Source organism: Vanellus vanellus (assembly GCF_965231255.1).
Source record: "Vanellus vanellus genome assembly, chromosome: Z".
NCBI classification, from domain to species: domain Eukaryota; kingdom Metazoa; phylum Chordata; class Aves; order Charadriiformes; family Charadriidae; genus Vanellus; species Vanellus vanellus.
The window spans coordinates 62743472-62767977 of NC_138908.1; the positions used below are offsets into that span (position 1 = coordinate 62743472).

Sequence of the window (24506 nt, forward strand, 5' to 3'; positions counted from 1 at the left end):
ACAATTTTAAATTATAAAAAAACCAAACAAACAACAATTTACAGAAATGTTACAAGATGACAAGTTTTGCCATAGTGAAGAAGTTATTTGGTACATTCAATCCAGCAGTGAGACCCAAGACGTAATTAATAACTGATGATTCAAAGTAAAACAGAAAAGATAAACCAAAATTGCTTACTTTGCCGAGCGATCATCTGTTCTTTCACTTCACTTTCTAACCATAGGGAAGATCATAAAAAATTATGCAATGTGCTTAGCGCTGTTTTTTCCTCCTAGCCTTCCAAAAAAGCTCTTCTGACTTCATTCAATATCGTCTGTGTACTCCGGATTTAATACATCATTTAGGTTAGCTGGGTAGCTCTTCCAGAGAAAAAAACTGTCTTCCTATGTATTTTTGCATACACTTACAATAGCCTTCTGCTTAAATCATTAGTTCACCTATCCAACTGGGCAATGATTTCTGGGGGTGGAAAATAGGAAGAAACATTTCTTCACATTTCTTCCCTGGAGATCAACGTATGCTTGAGAATCGATGGTCTGTTCCTTGGCTCATACAATCCTAGTTACCTATCAGAAACTTACCTAAAATAAAAAAATACCACCATGAAAAAGACAAAAATGTCTGAAAATCTATTTATTTTCTGTGTAACTTAAAACCTTTAAGATTCTTCTACTACTGCTGTACGCCAAAATAACTTTGTGACCCTTTGATGCCCGCAATGCTACATGGTAATAAAAAAAAAAAGAAGGGTTGATCCAGTTTTACTACATTTTACTACTTTAGATGTCTTATCAGATGCTCTCCACTCCTCTTCTTGTATGTGGCCTATAAATCCAACTTGTTTATTTTTCTAAGTCTTATGATGTTCTTACAGGTTTCACTGATACTCTCAGAAATACTTAATACTCAATCAACAGAAAATACTTAAAAAACCACTTTTTCTAATGCAAGAAAAATCAAAATACAGCAAAGACAACAACAAAAAAGCCACTGCAACACTGTACTTGGTAGGTAGGCTGGAAAATTCACATCAGTCATCATCTTTGTAAATATTTCCTATGATTTGTTCAATCTCTTGCTTCCTACTTTGCAAGGCAAATATTTCAAGTACCACGTAACCATAATTTGTAAAAAAAGATTTCAGGATAGTGTGTATGGTATAAATTCGCAACATAAAAAGAAAAGGTACAATCTGAACTTTTTTTTTTTTAAAGAAAGGCTTATTCTTTACATCAGTCTAAAGGATAAATTTGTGGAAACATTTTATTAAATGTAATTAATTTCTTAAGAATATATTCATTTCACCTTCATGATCTAATTTCTAATCCTAAGAAGGAAGAAGACAAAGTACAAATTTTCAGCTGAGATTTAAAAAGTGAATATATAGGGGAATACATATTATATATAACTACATATATATGACATTTGCACAGATCTAATAAGCATAGCTCAATTAATCTTCTCATTCCTCTAGCTCTCTTTCTTTCTTTGAATGAAACCAACTCAAGCAATTGGTAGAAACCTAAAATATGGAGATATAAATAGACAGTACATCTAAAAATAAAATATTCTGCCTTCAGTCTATGATTAAGATGATGAAAATGATCCATGTCGAGAAGAGGTTTTCTTGGTTGGTAAGAGATCAAAGAGCACACAGCTCTCTCTAACATGCCATTTAGCAAGGTCCCAACCACAAAATTTAAAGGGTCCAAAACAATATTTCTTGAAGCATGCTATATTTCTGTACACTGTGGTCTACAATACTAGTGTGCAGGGAGGCAATGCTGTGCACTGGAGAGCAATGTTGGAGAAAGACAAAAGAACGTTAATGTATTGTTTATTTGGGAGACAGAGCCCTGCCCAAAGAGTTAATCTAAACAAACTAAGTAAGTGTCACATTGACTATGACTCTACAATTTTCCAATATGTTACCCAGCAACAAAACCATTATTTTATAAGCAGCTACATATAATCAGTGCCCTATGTGGACAATAGAACAAACAAAGCTTCTACCTTTGCTTGTTCATCTGCAAAACAAGGATGTTCGAAGTTATCTACCTTTTGCAGTATATTTCCCAAACGAAAAAGTGAAAAATATCAGCATTCTCTGCAGCTAAACTTCTATTTATGATACTACAATGTAGCAGCAGATTCAGCCATGTAACAGGGAAAATATAATTACAAAAAGCTCCACGCTTAATTGCAACCTGCTTGATGGAAAAGACTGAAAAGCATGCATTAAGAAAAGCCACAAAACCCAGGGTGAATTAAGATTTTAGATGGCTCACACTATCTAGAGCAAATTAGAAACTCATCTGAAACAAATATATAAACAGGTGCTATTGTTTTTCAGGTGTAAAGTACATCTAAGAGCTTTCAGCCAAAGCAGAAATATCACCAACATTTTCTGTAACACAAGTGTGTGTCCATTTTGTACTACCTGGATGTCTAAATTGCTTGATAACTTGCAGTTTACAATGTGTACTGCATGAAAGGATTCCCTAGGTATTCTCTCGGTAACTAAAAATTATCTCTGTAGTTCTCAAGACTTCTGTTTCAGTATAAGTTTTGTCTGGCTACACAACGCTCCCTATCACTTATTTGGTTACTCCACTCCAATATTTACATAACACAAAACACGTAGAATTAAAGTTTATTTCTCATATTACACGTCCATCTAGGCCAAGAAACTAAGCAACCATGGGACAAGAAGAAAGATCTTCACATAGATAGAAAAGCGTCTAATAAGATGAGAAACAAAAACGTTTTGATTTCACACTGGAGAGGCCACTATTGGATTCCTAAAGGAATTTGTGCTGGAACCCATACTGTTGAACATATTCCAAAAGACCTGGAAAAGGGACTGAACAGTGAGATTACAAAGTCTGTGGTTGATGATTATTTAAAGCTGACTGTAAAGAATGACAGAAGGCCCTTATGAGACCGGGTGAGTAAGCATTAAAATAGGCAATTATATTTAACATAGATACAAGTAAAGTGATGCATGTGTGAAATAGCAATCCTAAATTCATATATAAAATGATGGCCTGTGTGTCACCCATAATTGTCCAAGAGTGAAACCTTGGGATTGTAACAGACTGAGCTGACGCTTTCTCAGAATTTTGTCAGCACTGGTCAAAATGAAAACTGAGCACAAGGAATTATTAGAAAAGGACTAATGAACACAGCAAAAAGCTCTATGCAACAGGAAAACCGTACTTCTGGTCTTCACATCCCCAAAAGAACACAGTACAACTGAAAAGGTTCAGAAGCCAGTTACAAAGTTGGGTGATGTGCAATCCCTTGTGAATTAAAATCCTCTGCTAGATGTACATTCTGCTTAATTAAACCTGTATGTTGTAGGGAACTCCAGGGACCAGGCTGCTTATGTCCCCTGCATGACCATAGGAAGGCTTTTCCCTTCTAGTGTGATGTTGAGCCAAATGCAATCAAATAATCAAAGCCTTATTCTTTTAATTGACAGGGGACATATCAATGTAACACACAGTTTGAGTGCTTACTACTCAGACCTCATGAAATACCTTGAGTGAAACCACATGATCTTGGTAGTTGTTGACTTGTTCAGCGTGACTGCAGTCTCCACCTGACCTGACTAAACATCATCTACAATGCAGAATGGCACTACTACACAGCACGTACCCAAAGTGAGAAAAACTCAAACATGCCGAAACACTGGATGAGACATAAATTCTTTACGCAGGAAATTCATCGTCTGCTTTTGCCGGTAACAGTCATGTTCCGACTGGACTAGACTACATTCTCTGAACACATATAATCTTGGCTACATCCTCAAATTAAATAACATGCCATTGTTTTTCATTCACTGAAGATGTTTCGTGGAAAACCTCCATGTTATTCTATCACTTTGTAAAATCTTCTTTTCATAGCCTCTCAGCTTCTTGCTATCAGAACAGCTAGAAAATCTCCCGGAGTTGCTGGTCCCCTGCCATCCTTACCCCTGTGTGATAAAAGACATCTCATTTTGTCAGTAGGCATCACATAAGCCACAACTGTCACTAAAGCAGTGCTGCAATAAGGTCCTGCTTGTTTGCAAGGACTCTTGGGAGGTTCATTGGGAGCGCTCATGTTTTCAGATGTATCTCTGCTAATGAAGACTGGAGAGACACATACAGAGCTATCAGTGTGACAAGATGCACCCATCACGGCATTCTGTCAGTTATGCCCTCAGAGCAAGGAACACAGCCATAAGGAGGTTGCATCCCGTAGCCAGAAGGCAAGAAACTACTGAACTGCAGAAACAAGCACTTGCAGTAAGGCAGATTTAGGAAATGAAGTGGCACTTACGCATATGTCCGAAAAAAGATACTGCATATGAAATAATTTAATCTTGTGCACAGAGATTGTCAACTCACTGAAGACTGTCACTCCAGGAGGAGTCTTTCAAAAGGTAGTGTCACCTGGCAATGACAGGTCTCAAGGGGATAAATTAGATGTTCAATTTTTTTTTTTTTAATTCTGCTGAGATTGTACATGATGAGTGATTCAAAAAAAAGTTTCTTTACTTTGTAAAAATGTTTTTATTAAAGAAGAGTGAAAAATTCTGTATGTCGCAGAGTAGAATTCTGCTTAATAGTTGAACCAAACATGGGAAAAAAACACTCAGGTTACTTCCACTAGAACTTAAAAACAACAAACAAAACCAGTATTATTTTCATAGTAAGGCAATGCATATGTGTCCCTGCCTCTTGTGATCTGATTAGTAGTCTATAAAAACCACAGAGGAGATCCCCAGACAGAAGTCTGGGACTGGCAAACCAAAAACCACTTATATACGAAGCCCAAACAGAAGGAGAGTATTTTCTAGTATGTTCATTATCATTTTTAAAATCAACATACTATTCTAATCATCAAAAAAATCCCTATTGTGTTCACCAGATTCAATATATTGTCAGAAAAATGGTAATGGTATCATTCTCCCACTGCTTGTATAAGAATAAATCAAAGGTTTTGCACATCACAGCTCTGTTCTGATGTACACCATTTGACTCCTTTATCAGGATTTAAAAATTTACTTACATGATGCCCATTAAACAGAAAAGAAAGAAAACCAAGCATTTCAAAGATCACAGGTGATTACTCTTCTATCAATAGACACTGCAGACTCCTTCGAATAACCTTAGCCTGTTTTTGTGCTACAGTAGCAGAAGCAGTAGGTAACAAATCACAGACTTTCTTAAATGTTATGGAACACCACATAAAAATTTCCTTCATGACAGCAGTCTTCAACCTCCAAGAAATCTCATCACACGCATACACACAAAGCCTTCACGATTGGCAAGCTCACTGTCCCTTACTAATGCTCAACTGTGGAACAGCAGGAGGTTTGTTAGGGTTTGAAAAAACCCACACTGAAACTAATGAAAACCCTTCAATTAATTCCAGTGGGCGCTGGTTCACACTGGTTAAGCATCAGTAGTAACAAACAAAGTAGTATCTTCTCTTAATCAAACAAATGAAGCTAAATTCCCCTTAATCCATCCAGTTCAGTAGACACAATGTGTTTTCCATGAAACCTTTATATGAAAGGCTTCTCTATTTGTATTCACAACAATAATTTCTGGCTACAAACACACACAGACACACACAGACACACACAGACACACACACAATTATCCCCAAATTAAAGTAATTCACAAATCAAAACAAAAGTGCCAATACATAATTTACCAATTCTCAGAAGAAACAGCTTAGAAAAATAAATATAAAAATAAAAATCCGTAACAGCCCACAATACCATGAATGTTACCAAAAACTGAGGCTTATGGATGAGCAGAGAAAACAGAATTCCAGAGTCACTTTCCCCGCTGCAAAATCCACGTCACTAAGCTCAGAAGTTAAGATCTAGAAGCTGTTTACTTAAACATATTGCTAGATCTTCCCTGCAGCACTGAAACAGCACAATAAAGGCAGACGTCAGGTAACAGGCACCCAAACACTTGATTCTTTATAGGAGCATGCAGCCAGAAAAGGAAACACAAAGTCGAGAAATGAACCATAACTTCACTGCAGTAAAACTCAGGAAGCCACCCTATAACTTTTCTTTGTGGTCAGTGCTGCTTCCCACAACCACATCTTCTGAATTTCCCTCCAATGGCATTTTTCCAACTGTCCACTAGTTTCCTCCCTAAAGGAGGCAAATCTCAGTTCACACTGAAAGCCCTATCCAACTGCATGCTCTATAAATTATTGTTTGTCCACTAAAGCAATTAGAAACAGACACCAATTTGATGCTGAACTTATTTAATTTTCAGTAAATTGGAAATAAAGGCTCAGACCAATTAAATGTTTAACTTCCATATATTTTTAATAAAAAGAAAATTAAACTGGAAACTAAGGGTTAAATTCACATGAGGATGTACCTGACAAAATAAGAGGGTTTTTTCCCCCTTCCAGAAAATCTAGCCCAACACTGGGGATAGGTTTCTGGGCTTTGGGGACCCAAATTCATGCCCTGAGTTACCCTGATAGTTAGGAAGGGCTTTGAACTGCAATCTCCCATCTTTCAGGAGAGGCTTCTCCCCAACAGACTGTATGAAACTCTAGGATGGAGGTTTTCTCTGTATTTTCCATTTCACATCATATAATACTTATAAATATTTTGAATGACAACATAGAAAATAAGCCTTTAACTTGGTGATGGACTATCCAGATGGGTTGGGGTAATTTCGATTTTCACTCATAATAAATTTGTACATAAAACTTTGAATTTATGTAAGAAAGTAAGAAAACTTAGTGGGTACACCATTTGGAACAGATTCTTAACTTTTTACTATCTTCTAAATTTTAATTCAATGATCTATGTGTTTTTCTAGCATCCACAGAGGCAAAGCATTCTGTAGGCACAGGGTGGTTTTCATTTGCAAGCAGTCTGGTCTATAGTTTGATTTGCAGGCAGTCTACAAATATATCCAAATTAGAGACTGTACTTTACAGCATAAAAACCAGAATGGTACATGAAAAAAATACCCAGATTTCCTTCAGTATTTCCCAGTTTGGAAGTACCTGGATCTGGGGAGAACAGACAGAACGTGGCAGGAAGGTTTAACGTGGGAACATAAGAACATATAAATACATTTCAGCATATACTGTTTCTAGTGAAGGCCATTATAGCAATTGAAAAGCTGTATTCTTCACATCCTTCAGCTGCAAGCATAATAAAAGCAGTACGAATCTGTGGCTTGGGTCAGAAATGACACTGGTTTTCCATTATATTTATATTTCTTTGCTTTATGTTTCCGGATTAAGCACCAACATGCTTTGCTTTAACATGAGATTTATTTTTCCTGTTAAATATCAGGACATAATATATTGAACATGATTCACGTTTTTAATATATACACTAAACCACAGTGGTTATAGCATTAAGAGCAGTGAAAGTACTACGTTTTTCATTTCCACTGATCAATATTAAATCAAGTCTCCTCCAAACAGTCTGAAAATCATGACTGTCTCTAACACAGTAATATAATTTATACAGTCCCTAAAATCTTAAACCAGTCAGATGAATTAACTACTTGCCTGCAAGATAAAAGTAAGACTACACTTTCAAAGAAAATTTTATTGAGAAATAAAAAGGCAAAAGAACAAGAGGCATAGTTAATATTTTTACTATTAGGAGACACAGACACTTAGTCCTTATATATCTTCTATTTATAAACATAAGGTCTTTTAAAATGCCTTATTTCTTTGTCAACAGTATGGAAACACATGATTGTTCTCCATACATTTATAAATGGAATTCGAGGGGAATAGAGAGTATTTCTCACCCATATAGCTACAGAAGCACAAAAAGTCTTAGATACAAGCAGAATAGGATTCCCCAGGCAAAACTGTCACTTGCCCATAAATAGAAAATTTTGCACTGTGTTTCATGTAGATGCACAAGAAATTTTGTAGATGGTGCTGTACTGGAAAATTGTTTTTAGCACTTTATACAGTGGAAAACTTCATGACAAAAACTACCTCTTGCTAGACTTAATTCTGTGAAGCAGTCTATTATTTAGAATCATAGAATCATAGAATCATAGAATTGTCTAGGTTGGAAGAGACCCTTGGGATCATCGAGTCCAACCATCTACCCTACTCTACAAAGTTCTCCCCTACACCATATCCCCCAACACCACATCTAAACGTCTCTTAAACCCATCCAGGGATGGTGACTCAACCACCTCCCTGGGCAGTCTATTCCAATGCCCAACCACTCTTTCTGTGAAAAATTCTTTCCTAATAATGTTCAGTCTAAACCTACCCTGTTGGAGCTTGAAGCCATTCCCTCTTGTTCTGTCATTAATTACCTGTGAGAAATGACCAGCACCAACCTCTCTACAGTGTCCTTTCAAATAGTTGTAGAGAGTGATGAGGTCTCCTCTCAGCCTCCTCTTCCTCAAACAAAGCTAGGCCCTTCACCAGCTTCGTTGCCCTCCGAAGTTTTATTTAATTTAGTTTTCATCAAGAACTACACAAGACAAAGAAAACTCCAGGAGGAGTTTTAAGAAATTCTCCCTATTGCTATGGCAAAGTACATGTTGTTACCTTGGCATGAATGCAACTCATGTTCCTTTTGTAACAGATTCAGCTCTGGGATCCAGTGCACACAAGACAGTCAACTGGGGTATAATCAGTTCTGGCTAAAAGTCCCAATCTCACCAGGATCAGTTCAATCCTCTGCAAATTGTCTTAAGGTCTTTATTGATACTGCTGAAGTTGAGCAAATCTCAGTCAGTGAACTGTCAAAATGAAATCAGAGGTGTTTTGGGAAGAGATGGATAAATGGGAAGAGATGGAGAAACAGGCAGGAGAAAATGTCATGGATACTTATCATAACACTCACAGTTACCATTATCCACTAAAAAGCCTAAATTTAGAGCTTATTGCATGTCTCAGAAAACACATATATCTTAAAGTCTTGATCAACACTTGCTCTATTAGATTTGTAGCTTTTTTACATCCATTGCAAATTTAGTCTTACTGAGAGAAAATCTGCAGGGAAATTTAGAAAAAAAAACATTCTTCTACTATGGGAAAAGTTAAATATCAAAGTTTCGTTGTCTGACTTTAATAGATGAGCAACACTCTTGAGTCCAAGCAGATTATTTAGACTGTTGTAAGGAAGTATATATAAGAGTATCTTGTTTGTGAGCAGACTGCTTTTGCATAGGCATTGCTGCTTGTGCACTAACAAACCTATAGTCAGTAGGTTATTTAGGGCTTCTTATATTTTTGCCTTCTTGTGAGGCACCAAAGACAAAAAAAATTTCATAGAAATAAAAGCTAAAAGTTACAAGGTAGCTTTGAACAGCAGTGTCTAATTAAGTAGCATTTTCCCTCTTCACAATAACAGACACGATCAATACAGGAGTCGAACAAGTTCCTCATGGTTATTTCTAGGCCTACTGCCATGCTATAGACCTCTGCTGTTACCGATGGTCTGTACTGCAGAAGACAGACAACTCTTCTCCCTACCGGAGAGAAAATGTTGCGTATTTTTTGAAAAGGCTCAAAGTCACGCTATGCACCTTCCTCCATTTACACTTTTAACTCCTCACACAGATGAAGTCAATTCATTTTTGCTTTTCTTCTCAGTCTTTTAAAGGCAAGAGTTTTTCTTTCATGCTTATAATGAATAAAATAAATAAAATATTCTACAGTGTTTCTAAACGGTAGCTCAATAGTCAGTAGTAGTCCTTCAGAAGTGATGGGTTTTCCATTTCAGTTATATCTGTATACCCTTTATCTTTGCTCATCCTCACTTTTATGGTACATTTTTGAAGTTACACATGTGTTTGTAGGTCTAATGCCTTAATTAATGTGAGAGTCCATGAAAACATACCAGAAGGAAGGACAAGCTTGCTACAGTCACTCTGAAATGTGGATGGCTCTGTGGGCTAACGAGGCCTTTGCATATACGCACTTTTAACTGATTTCTCTTTTTTTTGAACTGTGATGTATAGAGCAATTATTTCACCTCAACAAGGAAACTCTGGAAATGTCAAGGTCTCTTCCAGCCTATACTGTGACAACGAATTACTGAAGAAATAAGGGGGTTTGCTACTTCACCGAGGAAAGACATTTTGTGACCTTTTGCTGCTTTATGGCAATAATGAGTTTTCTACAAAACTCCGAGTCTTTCTGTTACTTTATTAAAATAAAAACGTTTGAGGAATAGCTGTGACCTTAACCTTGGAAGAATGAATAGAATACTGATCTTGAAACAGATAAGCCCTGAGACACTATAACTTCCTACCGTTGCATTGACAAGGCATAGGGCTGTACCGTAGACAAACTCACCCAGTGAAGCTCACTTATCTTAATTCACTTAGTTGAATGCTGTGAACATATGGATCCACTATTGTCCCTTCTAATTTCAGGTTTCTCGTAGTAATGTTTGATTCAAAAGGAAAGATTTATACTAGAGTATCACGTTCACTCTCTTACCTTTCAAAATGCATACTCTTCTTAATTTCAACAAGAGTAAGCATACGAAAATACTCTCATTCTTGTTTCAAAGTATTCCCTTTGATTTTTACAACAGATTATATCTTCACAAAAAAACACACCACACAAACAACTGAGTAAAATCCAGAATTACTCATGGCAGCAAAAAATCCCTGTGAACATGAACAGGGTGAAGCATTTATCCAGATTATTATATTCTTATAAAATGAAAGAATATAAAAATTTAACTCACTCTAAATAAGAGCAAACTTACTAATACAGCATACAAGGTCAAACATCACAAAATGAGAGATGGTAAAAGGAAATGCTCAACCTTCACTTTTGATGTAAAAATAAGAAAAAAAAAGTCAAAATCTTTTTTTTTTTTTTTCCAGGAAATAGATTTGACCTGAATGCAATAGTACTTATGAATTACTGAAGACATCAAAGGTCATGTTGAGATAGCCTTATGTGTGAATCACCCAGACTCCCCTTGTGTCACTGTAAGTTAGCAGTGTTCAAGGTAAAGAGAACCGAGCCGTGTATAACCAGACTCTAACATCCTGTGCACAATTAAAACGTCACAGATTTCCAGCTCAGAGATATTTCATTTGAAAAATGTGATCTCACATTTACGTCAAGACCTGCATGAAAATATAAAATGCTAGTGTTATGTTCAAATAGGTGTAGGGTATAATGAAGCATCAAAAAGAAGCAGTACCGAGGGATTTCTGACTTCCAGTCATAGTACTGGTACCAGACACTTACTAAGTGACTTAACATCTCTAAATTCTAAAAGAGATTATCCCAAAGGAATCGTGGGAACTAGTATTTAGGAGAATCACTGGACATGCAATCCCTGTACACCTAGTATCGAATACTGTGGTGATGGATGGTTCACACTGAGATGCCGGTGGGCTAAGAGCCAAGGCAATGTATAACCACAGGCCAAAGCTCCCCACAGCAAAAGCGATGCCCCAGAAACTTCATCGAGCCGACAGCCAAAAGAAAAACACCACTCATCTCTGACGTGAATGGCAGCAGAGCTGGCTGGAACAGTGGCCTCCCATTAGGAAGTGGAGCTGAGCTCTGCCCAAAATTGCCAGACCAGCATAGAAAGCACCACGTGAAGTGACTGAGGGCCACACGCGGCTCCAGGGTCACATGTTGCCAACTCCTGACTTCCAAACTTACAGAGGGTCATTACAATTTATGATTTTCTTGTAATGAAAAGATGACAGAGTCCAGATGGTCAGAATGCACATGTGTAATTTTGCAGAGAAATGGAAATTTGGGGAAGCAAAGAACGCATCTTTTTCCCCATTCTTGACCATTTTCCCATTCCAGCTGTCACTATGTAAACTCAGTCAGTTAACCATACCGGTCACTTTTCTGCACATTTTTGGCTCCAAGACTGGATTCCGGATCTTAGCCTGGAACAGACACGGAATATATTTATTCCATTCAAAGCCCATGCGGCACACTCATCCATGCATACCTAAGTCTTCTGCTGCTAGTGAATAACACCATTACCCAGTATTGTTTTTTCACTTTTTTTTTTTTTTTTTAAATAATTCTAAACCAGCTAGATCATCAGTAATAAAACTGGGAAAGAAATCGCTTCTGGCCTGCAAAGTCTCAGGAATCATCTTTCACCTGGGCAAAAGTTAATAAATGGGGCCTAAAGGAGCCTAGAATGTCTATTTCTTAATCAAGACGAATCATTTTGGTATATGTGTGGATATAATATATAATGCTACAGCCATTATAATGCAATTTTAATGCCCATGAATGATACATCAGTCCCACAACTGAAATGGTTTCTTTATTGTAATATATCATATGTTCATTCTACATACAGTAGATCTAGCCCCTTATAAGCAATCATTTATTTTGGCAATTAATAACGCAATATATGAGATAATACATTTCTTCAAATGTCAAGGACAGCGATGTAAAGCTTGATTAATTTTGCTTAAGGCAAATAAAAGTTTGGAGAAAAATCACAGAATGTTTTTACAAGTTGTCTGTCTTGGATGTCTGCCTCTCTGAATAGGTATCTTCAAAATAAATTCACTACAATTAGTAGCCTACAATTTTATTATGCCTTTGAAGTTTTAGTTTATGGTTAAGTCTGGAATTTTAAATGAAGGTAAAAGTTTTTTCAGCCTAAAACAGCCCCACCCAACAACATATTTATTTTGAATACATCTTTCTAATTTAAAGAAATTCAAATTATTTTTGAAGAGAAAGTGATGCTACACATGTAGTCTACAAGACTTTGTGAAATTCACTAAATTCATTAATAAATTTAGCAAGTCAGACTAAAAAATAATACAGTGTGCACCGAGAGATTCTGATTAACAACTCTGAATTAAAGGGTACATTTCCTTTCACCATGTCATTTAGACCTGATTCTCAAAATAAGATTGCCTTCTGTGGGATATAAAGTTTCAATATTGCTTCAAGACAGGGCATCTAGCAATGACTGTGTGGTCAGAAATATGTTTGGTTTAGCAGTTAGGGGAATTTAGACTTAAATCCAGTTGGTTTTTAATTCAGCTGAATCACCAAAACTTGATGAAATGCCATAAGGCTGTCTAAAAGAAAGCAGATCTTTCACAATGGAAGAGCTGACGTCACCCGCATAGCTGCCAAACCATCAACAACTTGGCCTTTTTTTTTTTAAAGACAAAGTCACAAAATGGGGAAAAACAATTTTGGTCTTTTTTTTTTTTTTTTCCCTTCCAACACATGCAAATCAGATTCTTGATTTATGCAACTTTTAAGTTACTTTATGCATTTTATTTGCACTGTCTTAACCTACACATTACAGAGAAAATTATACTCTCTTTCAACACAATTTTAGCTTTCTGTTTTTAATTTTCCTATTTTACTACCAAACTCTTAAAACTAGCAGAAAATGTGAATGTTTCAGACCCAAACCTGGAAGACAGTGGATGTTTCATACCAACGTCCTGCTTTTATGTAGCTGCACACTCTCTAATAAATTATAAATCTACACTGATACCAAGCGATGGAGACCTATATTCATGACTTTTGAAAATAATCAACAGAGTGATGAAGAAACAACCAGAAAGACAAAAGCTATGGCTTTTAGCAAGGAGGAAGAGGACCAACCACCTCTGAGGAGCCTGGGTCCAGCTCCACCTGCAGAGCTCACCAGACTGGTTTAGCACAGCAAGGTTCAACCAGAAGGTGTGGTTCCCCACTCCTTCCCCCTGAGGCTCTTGTCTCCAGGAGCAGATAGACAGTGCTAGGAGGGTTGGCCCTCCCTCTGCCTGCCCACTTCCAACCCCACAACCTTTCAACCTGACAGAGGAAAACCAGACTAGCAAGTTGGATCAGTCCCTGGAGGTATCTCAGGGTTTAATTTCATAGTGAACAGAATCAGTCTCACTTGGCCCCCGAAGTTCCTTCTAGTCCCATCCTTTGTGCCAAAATGAGCGTGTGGCTATATGTATAACAAACACCCGAAGGAAAAAAAAAAAAAAGGCTATCAAAATCTGAACCAATATCCTGACCTCGTTCATAGCCTGGCTCTGCGAGTGGCTTTGGTGACCCATGAGAGAGGGGGATGGTGGTGAAGCGCTGTGGGAGGCAGGATTTCCTCTTTGGTAGCAGCAGCGACCTCCGCAAGCTTAAACTCCATGAAACTACTGCCTCTGGCTGAGGTTCCCCGGTGGCCTGTGCTGATCCTAGCTGCTGGGTCCTGCGGCCAGTCCCTCTATCTGCCACCAACCACACACTCCCCACCCTGCTCCCAGTCATACGGCTACAGGGCAAATTGATTCAGCTGGCTGATGTGGTAGAAATTTTTCCTCTTTCCCAGAATAGTCTGAAGGCTTATCTGGCAGAAGACTCATCTTGCCACCATGTGATTTCCAGATCCAACCCAAGGGAAGGAGGAAAGGATGGGAGAAAGGGAGAGGACAGGCTGGCTATCTTAGCAATAGTTCACCACCAGACTGGCTTTGCTACAAAGACTGTAACCCACCCCTCTCCTCATCCTAGTTTTTGGTGATTCCACTCTAGTTTTTCATTCCACTACCTCCTCCATTACACGACCGAAATTGTTGTAGGTCTGCATTGCAAACCAGATCAGTTCAGTGACAGAAAAGATTTTTAACCCCGACCACTCCACTGGGCTGCCGCAGGTCAGAGGGAGCCTGAGGGCGAAGTCTGCCGCAAGGGCCAGGAACACCTTTATTAGCACTGAAGATGACAAATGAGGAATTACAGTCTAAAACACTGCAGTATGTTTCAGACCACTGGAAAGGTTTATTCTTGCACGAAGAAAGTCTGCCCTCTGAGAGAGAAGATTACTTGAGAGAGTCAGTGAAGTAAGACCTGTCAGCGTTTTTTTGTAAAACAGAATTGCAGACAAACTAGTTTACAGTGTTTCCCCTCTTTTCCTGTTCAGTATTAATAATAGAAGTACAGTACTTTGATACAAGTCTACTGTAGGGCTATAGTATTTACCACTAGCCATGAGCTCCTGAAAAATATAAGAAGATGGCGATCAGTAGATTCATCAGATCTGCTGGAGTAACCCTGGCTGATGCCCAGAGGTTCGAAAACAGTTCTCAGTCGGAGCATTTGAAAAGTTATATGATGTTACCCCATGAGTGGTAAACAGGCAGGTTAAGGTCAGTTCTAACAGACCACAGCAGCAAAGATGTAGTTAACTCTGTAATCGAGATAGCATGTCCTACCTTTAACTTAACATTCTGTTGAATACTTGGCTGTAACAGTTGAGTTGACACTAAGTTGATTAACGTCTTTTGCATAAATTCTACCCTGGAGGAATGCTTATTTGGTGTAAACAATCTGAACAGAACAAAGCTCAGTTTTTCTATTTCAGTCAAAAAAAATTTAATGAATTAGATGAGACATCCCATCATTTGTGATACTAAAAATGTATAGTATCAGTTTATTCAGACAGACATGAAGATAAATGCATCCATTACATAAAATATATATACATATATATATACATTGTATGCAAAACTACTTAAGTGTTTAGGAGCACTGAACCTGCAGTGGTGCAAGTGCAACAATAACTTAATGCCCTGTGTGTGCACAACAACAGTACAGTGTCTGCTCCTTAATAATATTATGATCAGAACTTCCCCGATTCTATACAACATCCTGAAAGTTTTTTTGGTTATGTTTAACAGTATCTTGAGATTTAATTTCCTCTTTGCTCTTCCACAGTACTCTGCAAACCCAAAGATTTGGCTAATCTGTATCTTCCAGTCATTATTTTACATTCTAATTCAATTTCTACAAAAAAAGAGAAAATATTAATATAATATGACTAATTCATCTTACACAAGGTGATTTAGGTGATGTAATTTTTACATGGACTAGGGCAAGGGCAAGATGGGCATAAAGAAGGCCAGAGACTACACAAGAGGTGAGAAAGAACCCAGCAAAAAAAGCAAAAGAGTACTCTGATCTCAAAACAGTCAGGACAAGGGAAAAATAAACAGTCAAGGAAAGAGCAAGACTCCTGAGTGACACACAGTTTATCACCTTGGTGACAGGAAGATTGTATGGGCAGTTTATTTTAAGATGCTTTTTTAAAAAAAAAACAACATGAAGAGAGCCATGGTTGCTGAAAATATGAAAGTACTTACATATTTCAAGCTTTGCGTCTCCCTAACCTATCCATAACAGAGACACCAACATAACTTATCTGGATCTTAATTCTAAACTTACTACTCAGTTTGCACAAATGAAAAAGAGACACTAAGTAGAAATCAGCTGAGTTATATGCATATACAGTTACTCCTAATAACTCAGGTTGATAAATAGAGACTTTAATCCTTATATGACAAAGCATAATTACATTAGCTGTGTCAAAAACAGAATCATAAATAATATAGTGACTCACCCTGCAAAACACAAAACCATTCCAGCTTCCAGTTAACTTATAAGAAATTGAGCATGTTATGACAATAGATGGAGTACAAAGAAAGCTGGATTTCTTGTACCCAACAATGGACTATAAATTAAAATGCTCTGTTGCATTAGAAATAGTATGCTAATTAAAAGAACGCTGATCTAAAAAAGCACAGGTTAATGTGTATTTTGTCATGAATAACAATGATACTAAGATGATTAAGGGCTTGGAGCATCTCCCTTATGAGGAAAGGCTGAGAGAGCTGGGACTCTTTAGCCTGGAGAAGAGAAGGCTGAGGGGAGACCTTATTATGGCATACAAGTATCTAAAGGGTGGGTTGAAGGAGGATGGAGCCAGGCTCTTCTCAATGGTTCCAAGTAACAGGACGAGGGGCAATGGGCACAAGTTAGAACACAGGAAGTTCTGTTCAAATACACGGAAACAGTTCTTTACGGTGAGGGTGAGAGAGCACTGGCACAGGCTGCCCAGGGAGGTTGTGGAGTCCCCTTCCCTGGAGATTTTCAAGACCCGCCTGGATGCAGTCCTGAGTAATGTGCTCTGGGCGATCCTGCTTTGGCAGGGGAGTTGGACTAGATGATCTCTAGAGGTCCCTTCCAACTCTGAAAATTCCGTGATTCCATGATCTTGTCAAACCTACCAGAAGTACAATTACTAACCTTTAAGAATGGTATCATAAAATCAAAACTAGGGAAAATGTAAGGTATACTAATCTGGAGGTCAACTCTACCTGTTCCTGATCAAAAGTGCAATTAAGGGAGAAAGTAAAAAAGGTGGCACAAAGTAACTTGCCAAAATTATAGGCCTTTGCTAAGAAGAGACAGGAAAGCCCTATATGGCACATAAGGACATGTGGGTGAAAAGTTACATTTTTGTTTTTAAAGAGTCCAGTTTTGAAAGGTACATAAAAACATAGTAAATTTACAGGCACGCATACACCTTCCTCTGTTCATGACGCTTAAAAGTCACATCTCGTCCAGCATAAAAGGTGCACTTACTATAGCTTCTGCCCACCTGTCCCGCTCCCTGCCCACATCTTGCTCAATACACACAAAAAGTAAGGACACGCTACAAGTAGCAAACAGTGAAGTATCATCAGAGTATGCCATCACAGAAGCAACCCAGGGAAGTATTTCCTGAGCTTAGACTCCTCTGCTCTTCTCTTTTCTATTTACATCAGGAATCTGTCTACTCAAACACCTCCAATGAACTCAGTCCCGGCAGTTCTCACAAGGAAAAGATGGTCTCTGAAGTATGCCTGAGAATACCACATCAGGGCACAAGATTGTACAGGAATGCTACAACTCACTGAACATCCTTTGAAGGGAAATCGGAGTAGCTACACCTTAACTCCCTCATTATGTAGGAATTATCTGCAGGCAGTGCCATCCAGCCAGCACTAGACAGGCATTGCAGAAGGCCACGTTACCCCTCTCCATACAGTTCCTACAGCACAACATGTATCTGTCTTGGAGGCAACAGATCACTGTCCCCACTGCACTACTTTTCCTCTCCCTGGATTTACTTCTTTATTTAATGAAATACAGAAATGCTGTAAAAACACTGGAAAGGACCTGTTCCAATGTTCTGCATGAAAAAAAAACGCTGCTTGAAAACTTTGTAGTCCTTAGCAAACTAATAATGTTGAATCATAAAACAGACGGTGCTTAAAGAGCTATAGAAATGGCAAACTTAAGCTCCAATTCATGTGATTATGGCATTAAAGATCCAACCCATGTGATTATGGAACAAAAGCAATCACAACACTTGGAACTTCTCAGCTTCCCACAGACTCAGGTTTTCCATTTGCAAGGTCATATTATATGGACGTATCAAGATGTGCTAGCGTGAGCAGTTCATTGGGAGCTACCTGCCAGCCTGGAGCACTGAAGACAGAGTTTGGTAGGGTTTTCTTGGCAGTGTGCCTCACTGTGCACCTCAGGCACACGGCTGCTCCTCAACATTTCCATGTCCCAAAGTATTTTACTCATTACTCAGCAGTGCTTCAGAGCCCTCTGAAATAGGAAGCATGCGTTGGTCGTGATTCAGTAAGTACTTACAGCACCTGGGGGATGACGCCTTTGTATTTTAAAGCTATTTACTTAAAAGCAGAAGGCATCCTACTCTATTTTGTTGCACCTAGCAGGAAATACTTCAATTAAGGAAAACAAGGAGTGTTCAGAAGATAAACTGTATGATTAATAATTCTCGAACAATCAGCAGCATACTCACATGGGAAGTCATCCACAAACAAGGGGTCTATGTTATGCAGCAGTTCCACTCTGGGGGAAGGTCTTCCTTCACTAGGAGAGATTTCAAAAGGACACGTTAATTTCCTTTTACAGCTCATTAGGATTCTGCATGATTTATTTTAAGGCTTTTTGTCATCCTAATACAGAATGAGCTCATAACCAATTGCTATCAACTTTAATCCAAATGCTCTTTTCCAGCCCAGTAGCAACAGCTTTTGCCCCTGTCACTCTCCCCTGACTTCACTGGTGTTTACCGGGATTATTCACAAGTTTACAGAGTACAGAACTGGCCCTACCAAACCAGGGTTTTACAACAATCACCTTTAAAAATCAAATCACACAGTGTAAGCTGGCATGGCACTTGCTATGCTATCTGCATACCTGAACGAATGCTGAAAGCATTTTGGCTGGGTGCCTTAAAAAACACTAGGGGCATTGCCAACCCCTCAGAAAAAACGCCTTCAATTTGTAACTGAGGTCACAAGGATTATTTAGATACTCTGAACCTTCTTGCAGAGAAAAAAAATCATCCTTCTTTTTCTAGTCATTGGATACACAGGGATGGCATGGAATGAGTCTCCAAACTTACCAATAAATTTTCTGAGTTAAGTAAAACCCAGTCCTAAACTGAGAAAAAGAAATTTACTACTTAGGAAGGGCAACATGGGTAGGAAGACATAATTAGAAAGAACCCTGGCTACAACATGGTACAACATTATTTTATAATTTGACAGCTTTTTAGACACTTCCAAATAACTTAAATTGTTTTCTTTCTATTAAGGAACTTCATCGTAAGACTTAAAAATTCAACGAGGGCCCCTAAACCACTTAACACTATGAATAAAAAAAATTCAGGTGACATAAAACTTAGTGGAAACCTCAAAATGGCTATTATTTTAATATATAAGCTGTATAATTAAACAATATTTGCCTGTAATTTAAAATTTTCAATAACAACTAACTAAAATTAATATTGTTCTATTCCATTTCTAAAACAATTTCTGGACACTACACATTTTGAATAAGTACAACATTAACTAGGAGGATTGGACGAAAGATTAAATGTATTGAGATAATACAGCTTTGGTATTAATACTGAGGAAGTACAATAATTAACCTACAGCATTAGTATATAAAAACCGCCACAAAGTTAAACTAGGATGCGAATTTATAGCACATGAATGACTCTGCAGTAACTGCTTGGGGAGTTTCTGAGCTGTATCTACATTTTTTAGCATCCTTTTGAAAGAAAGCAAACACCAGAATTATGCTAAGTAATCTAGTATCTTCCACCAGAGTCAAATGCAGAAGAAAGAAGTAACTTAATCCTATGTGCTCTCTTATTTATGCATCCAATATTCATACAGTGTCATGTAAGCAGAAAGTCAGAACCGAGGATATTCATGCTGTTCAAGCAGACTAGTACTACTATCGTGTTATTAAAGGTAATTTCATTTATGGCCTTTAATCTGAAGGATACTGTATAGTAAACATGGCTACTAATGTTATTGCACAGCAGGTAGAAAGAACAAAAAATATAAAGATTACACCTGCATTCATTTAAGTTTTGCACGATGCAGTTGTAATTTCTATTGAATCCATTTTTTTCTGGGCTAGAATATTGGTATTAGTAACTTGGAACTGTGGTTTATATATAATCGTGAGATATACTCCCTGAAGCTTATGGCATTGCTCTATTAAGCTCTGTAGCACATCAGCTGGCACTGAACTGCTCACTCAGTTTGGGTGTTATTCCGGTAATTCTGTTGCACACAAAATGGAGGTTTATAACCAGCATACATTATTCGCAAAACAATAGCCATAGAAAAGAAGATGGCATTGTACACCGAAGAAAGTGACTAGCTGACAAAAAAGGGTATCAGGAAGACAGAAGCAACGCCTTGAAGTAGAGAATTTACACTTGTGGCAGGGTTCCCTTTCCCTGTACCTAAACTCTGTCCTCCTTCCCATTTATGCAGCTCCACGCTGACCTTCGTTCTCTCAAAAGACACAGCCTCAACAACAAGTTCACCTTGGCAGATGTTCTGCCAAGGCTATTTTGCACCAGCAACATAGTCTAGCCAACAGAGCCAGAATAAGAAAGCAGTAAGATTCTCTAGGGAATCCTGCCTTTGTCTTTTAGTAGCTTCCAGTGTAACCGTATCTTACAATGCTCTGATTTTAGTATACTTATTTTTAGACTCCAATATTTTAATATATTGCGCCTCTCCCTGAAAATAAGGAACTTTTTCTTTTGTCTGGTTATTATTCCACCATGTCTGACTGACTATTTAATTAAGCAGTTAAAAGGTATTGTTTCCCAAAAAAGTCCTCTATGTAAAGACATCTTGCTGAAAACATGCAGACTAAGTTCAGAGTTGGTATGAGAATCAGCTAGTTTATTCTGAAAACATCGCTCTGTCTTCTGCTTTGCAAATTTTTTTTAAACAAACAGAAAGATCTATTAATCCGTAGTGAATATGAACAAACATTTACATGTGACCTTTCATTTTTGTTGTTGTTGTTGTTGCTAAATAGGCAGAAGGTGTCCTTGGGAAGGAATCCAAGGTTTTTCAGGGTAAATATGTTTGTCTTGCACAAAAACATCCTCAGTGTCACTCAGCAAAATCTGAGCCTTTATAACCTTGCCATATATTGTATTACTCTGGGTCATATCTGTACACGCTTTCCTAAAATAATTGTATTTCAGATACGCTGGAAATAAACATTAGTCTCAGCTTTACATTGCTCTTTCTTCAGCATTAATTTATACCACAATAATGAAATTTTTTTTCAAACAGGTGTTTAATTCCTCAAATGAATGTAATGATTTGGGACACAAGAATTCAAGCTGATCTTGTTTCATTTACTTCACCTAGTCAATTCTGGTATTTCCAACATTATAAAAATCTAAAACTGAAACTCATCCTGCAAAATGTATGAGTAAAACTTGAAAAGCTATGCTTGCTAACAAGCTTTGAAGAAATACTGATATTTTGACTGCATTTTATCCTGAATCTCTCAGAGCCTATCACACTGCTTCATGTGCTCTACCATTTGGTTTTCCATTTCCTTGCTAATGCAAAATAAAATATTTTTCCTGAGCACAGACATACTAGATACTCAGTACTGAAAATCAAAATATATCAAAACAATGTATTGACCAGGGCAAACTTCTACATAAGTAAAATTATTTTGCCTTGTGTCTATTTCAATAGAGTAGCAAGCATCTGGAGAACAGATGTTTCTTAGAAATGCAAGTGCCTTTTGAGATACTTGCTTGGAAACATGCAGTACAGTTTAGATTCCTTGACTACTTGAATTTTAGTGTTGTTTTCCATTTATTTTTCTTGGTATTCTCAGTTACTATTTTTGTAAAATATATTAGTGATATTATCCTGTATTTTTAGATATAATTTCTAACACGTACATGCATGGTTTTAGAGGTTCCAGCTATATTGTAGTGCTACCCATGGTAATCTTAAGTATTAGAAAAGTGCAATCAAACTTAGGAACTACCGTCCCGCAGACACGCTGCAACAAATATTTGGATGGAAAAGTTTTTTTGGTGGCCTCCTATCTTGTACTGTAGAAAACTGTAGGCAGGATTGGTATGGATGGAGAAAGACTGGGAAGACCTGCGTGTGGAGACAACAGCACCAACAGATAAGCAGGGAAAGGGCTCTTATAACAGCCTGTGTTAATGACACGCAGATCAGCATGTCAGCAAGACCCCAACACATCTAGATCAGTTTCACATGACAGGGAGATAGGGAAACACAGCAGTGATGGCACCTGGTGACTCACAGAGGTCAGACAGGATGGAGAAGCACCACCAAAAGGGTACAAAAAGGCATAACCAGAACCTGTGCATGGTCACCAACCTAAGAAGAACACAGAAGATGTTAGAAGGACTTGATAGTTGGCGTTCCCGAAACTCTGCACCATCACAACAGATCCTGGGCCTAACATATGGTCACAAGCACCGTGATGCCTGGCTGCCAGATGCATGGCTTGAAAACCCCTGCCTTGGTGCCTGTCTGCTGGGCAGACTTCTGAGACACACACCCTTCGGTGAGCCAGAGCCCCAAACTGTGAGAGCGAGAGCACAATCTGCTTTATTTCAGTTTCTATTTTAAATAACATCACTTTCCTCTTCCATTAGGTTCCTCATTGATACAGTGTTGGAACATTATTTCCTACACCACGGGGTCAGCAGATCAGCTTAGGAAGAGCAGACAAGCTCTTGAGTTCAAAGTCCCCGTCAAAGAGCTGTTAAGTAGCATGCAAATTTTTACCTAAGAAAATAAGTCCAAACAGTGAAAACAAGAACCTTCTATTTCCTCAGTTTCCTGCACTGCATGAAAGAAACATAAAGTATAGCTAGCTAAAAAGGACGCAAAAGAAGATATTTTTGTCCACAAGAAACATGTGCTCCTGAACTTTATCTTTTCATGCCAATTGCTCATAGCCATTAACTTTCTTCTGGTTCTTCAAGTCAAAGTTAAGTAAAGGAGGCATGAAATGAACAGTTGTATATACGTGTGGGTCTCAGCACTTCTATTTACTACAAGAACTTAATATTAGCAGATGTCACGTTAAGGCAATTCCTAATTTGGACTACCAATCATCTTAAAATCTTTACAGAAAGTTCATTTTGGTGCAGGATTTCAGAATTTATATCTAGGATTTCAAAATTTATATCTAATTTCTATATTATTTATATGAATATCTATATTGAAATATAGATATTCATATGTAGTTATTTTCAGAATTGTATTATTTTTATCTATTATATAAATATCACATTAAGAACACATCCTTTGAAAACTGACTATTTTTACACAGAGACCAGACAGATAATGGAATGGATGCAATATTTTTGTGACTTTTGAGAGTATCTGCATTGTCTCATATATTCTTTTGAATATCTAAATCAAGGTTCCAAATTTATAACCTTTTTCCCTCTGATTAGATACATAAGAAAAAGTAGTCTTAGGATTAAAGTGCACCAAACCCCCCCCCACCTAAAAACTCAAACCCCCAAGAAGCATATGGAGCTACTTGAATTGAACTGGGCTGAAAAAAATACAGATGTAACACAGTGATTGGCAATTCATTTACTTTTTTCAAATGAGGTTGAATCTTGGCAAAATCTAATTTCACTCATTATGACCAACACATTTGAACTTTCCATCAGATGTCACCAAAAGGGCACTGTGCCTTCATTGTATGCTATCCAATATTCAAGTGACCTTTTGAGTTATGATCATGAAATTTAATACACTCATTTCTCCTGATTACATGGGAAAATCATGTGAAATTTGACATTTTGGCTGCAAGGTCAGCCAAAGAGCAGCCTAACGGTTCACAAAAACTGCCTTTTTACCCCCTCTGGACAGAGGCCCTCTGTTTGGCACTACTGAAAATATTGGAGGTCACCTATTCCCTAGCAGTGCCAGTAAACATTGCATGGAGCTCCTCCACGAAGAGACAGGATTCAAGTGCCAGGAGCGTGCAGGGGATGCGCAGCCATACCTATCCTTCCCCAAGTGTGACTTTCCTGTGGAAGTAACCTGATCTGAGCAGATCAGTCCATGACAAAGAATACCTAGTTGAAACTGGACCTGAATTAGGCAGGAATTCTGCTGGTAGCTGGAAGAAACATCTACAGGTTAGGAGTACCCCAGGATCTTGCTGATGCTAATTCTTCCCACAGTAACTTCGGCATGTAAAACATTTTACTGTCTCTGGCTGGACAGGAGTCTCCATTCCTTCCTGGCAGTTAACGGTCCCTGGCCTCAATTATACACATCCTTATCTTCTTCCA

General features: G+C 37.9%; 1 protein-coding gene across 1 annotated transcript in view; it reads right to left on the minus strand.

The window, feature by feature from the left end:
* Positions 1-24506, minus strand: part of ARSB (arylsulfatase B) — a gene marked incomplete at its 5' end in the record, with an annotated part of 67546 nt that overhangs the window by 6599 nt on the left and 36441 nt on the right. The window contains one exon of the mRNA XM_082497171.1: positions 18657-18727. Within this exon, the coding sequence (XP_082353297.1) occupies positions 18657-18727 (71 nt within the window). The remainder of the gene's footprint in view (positions 1-18656; positions 18728-24506) is intronic.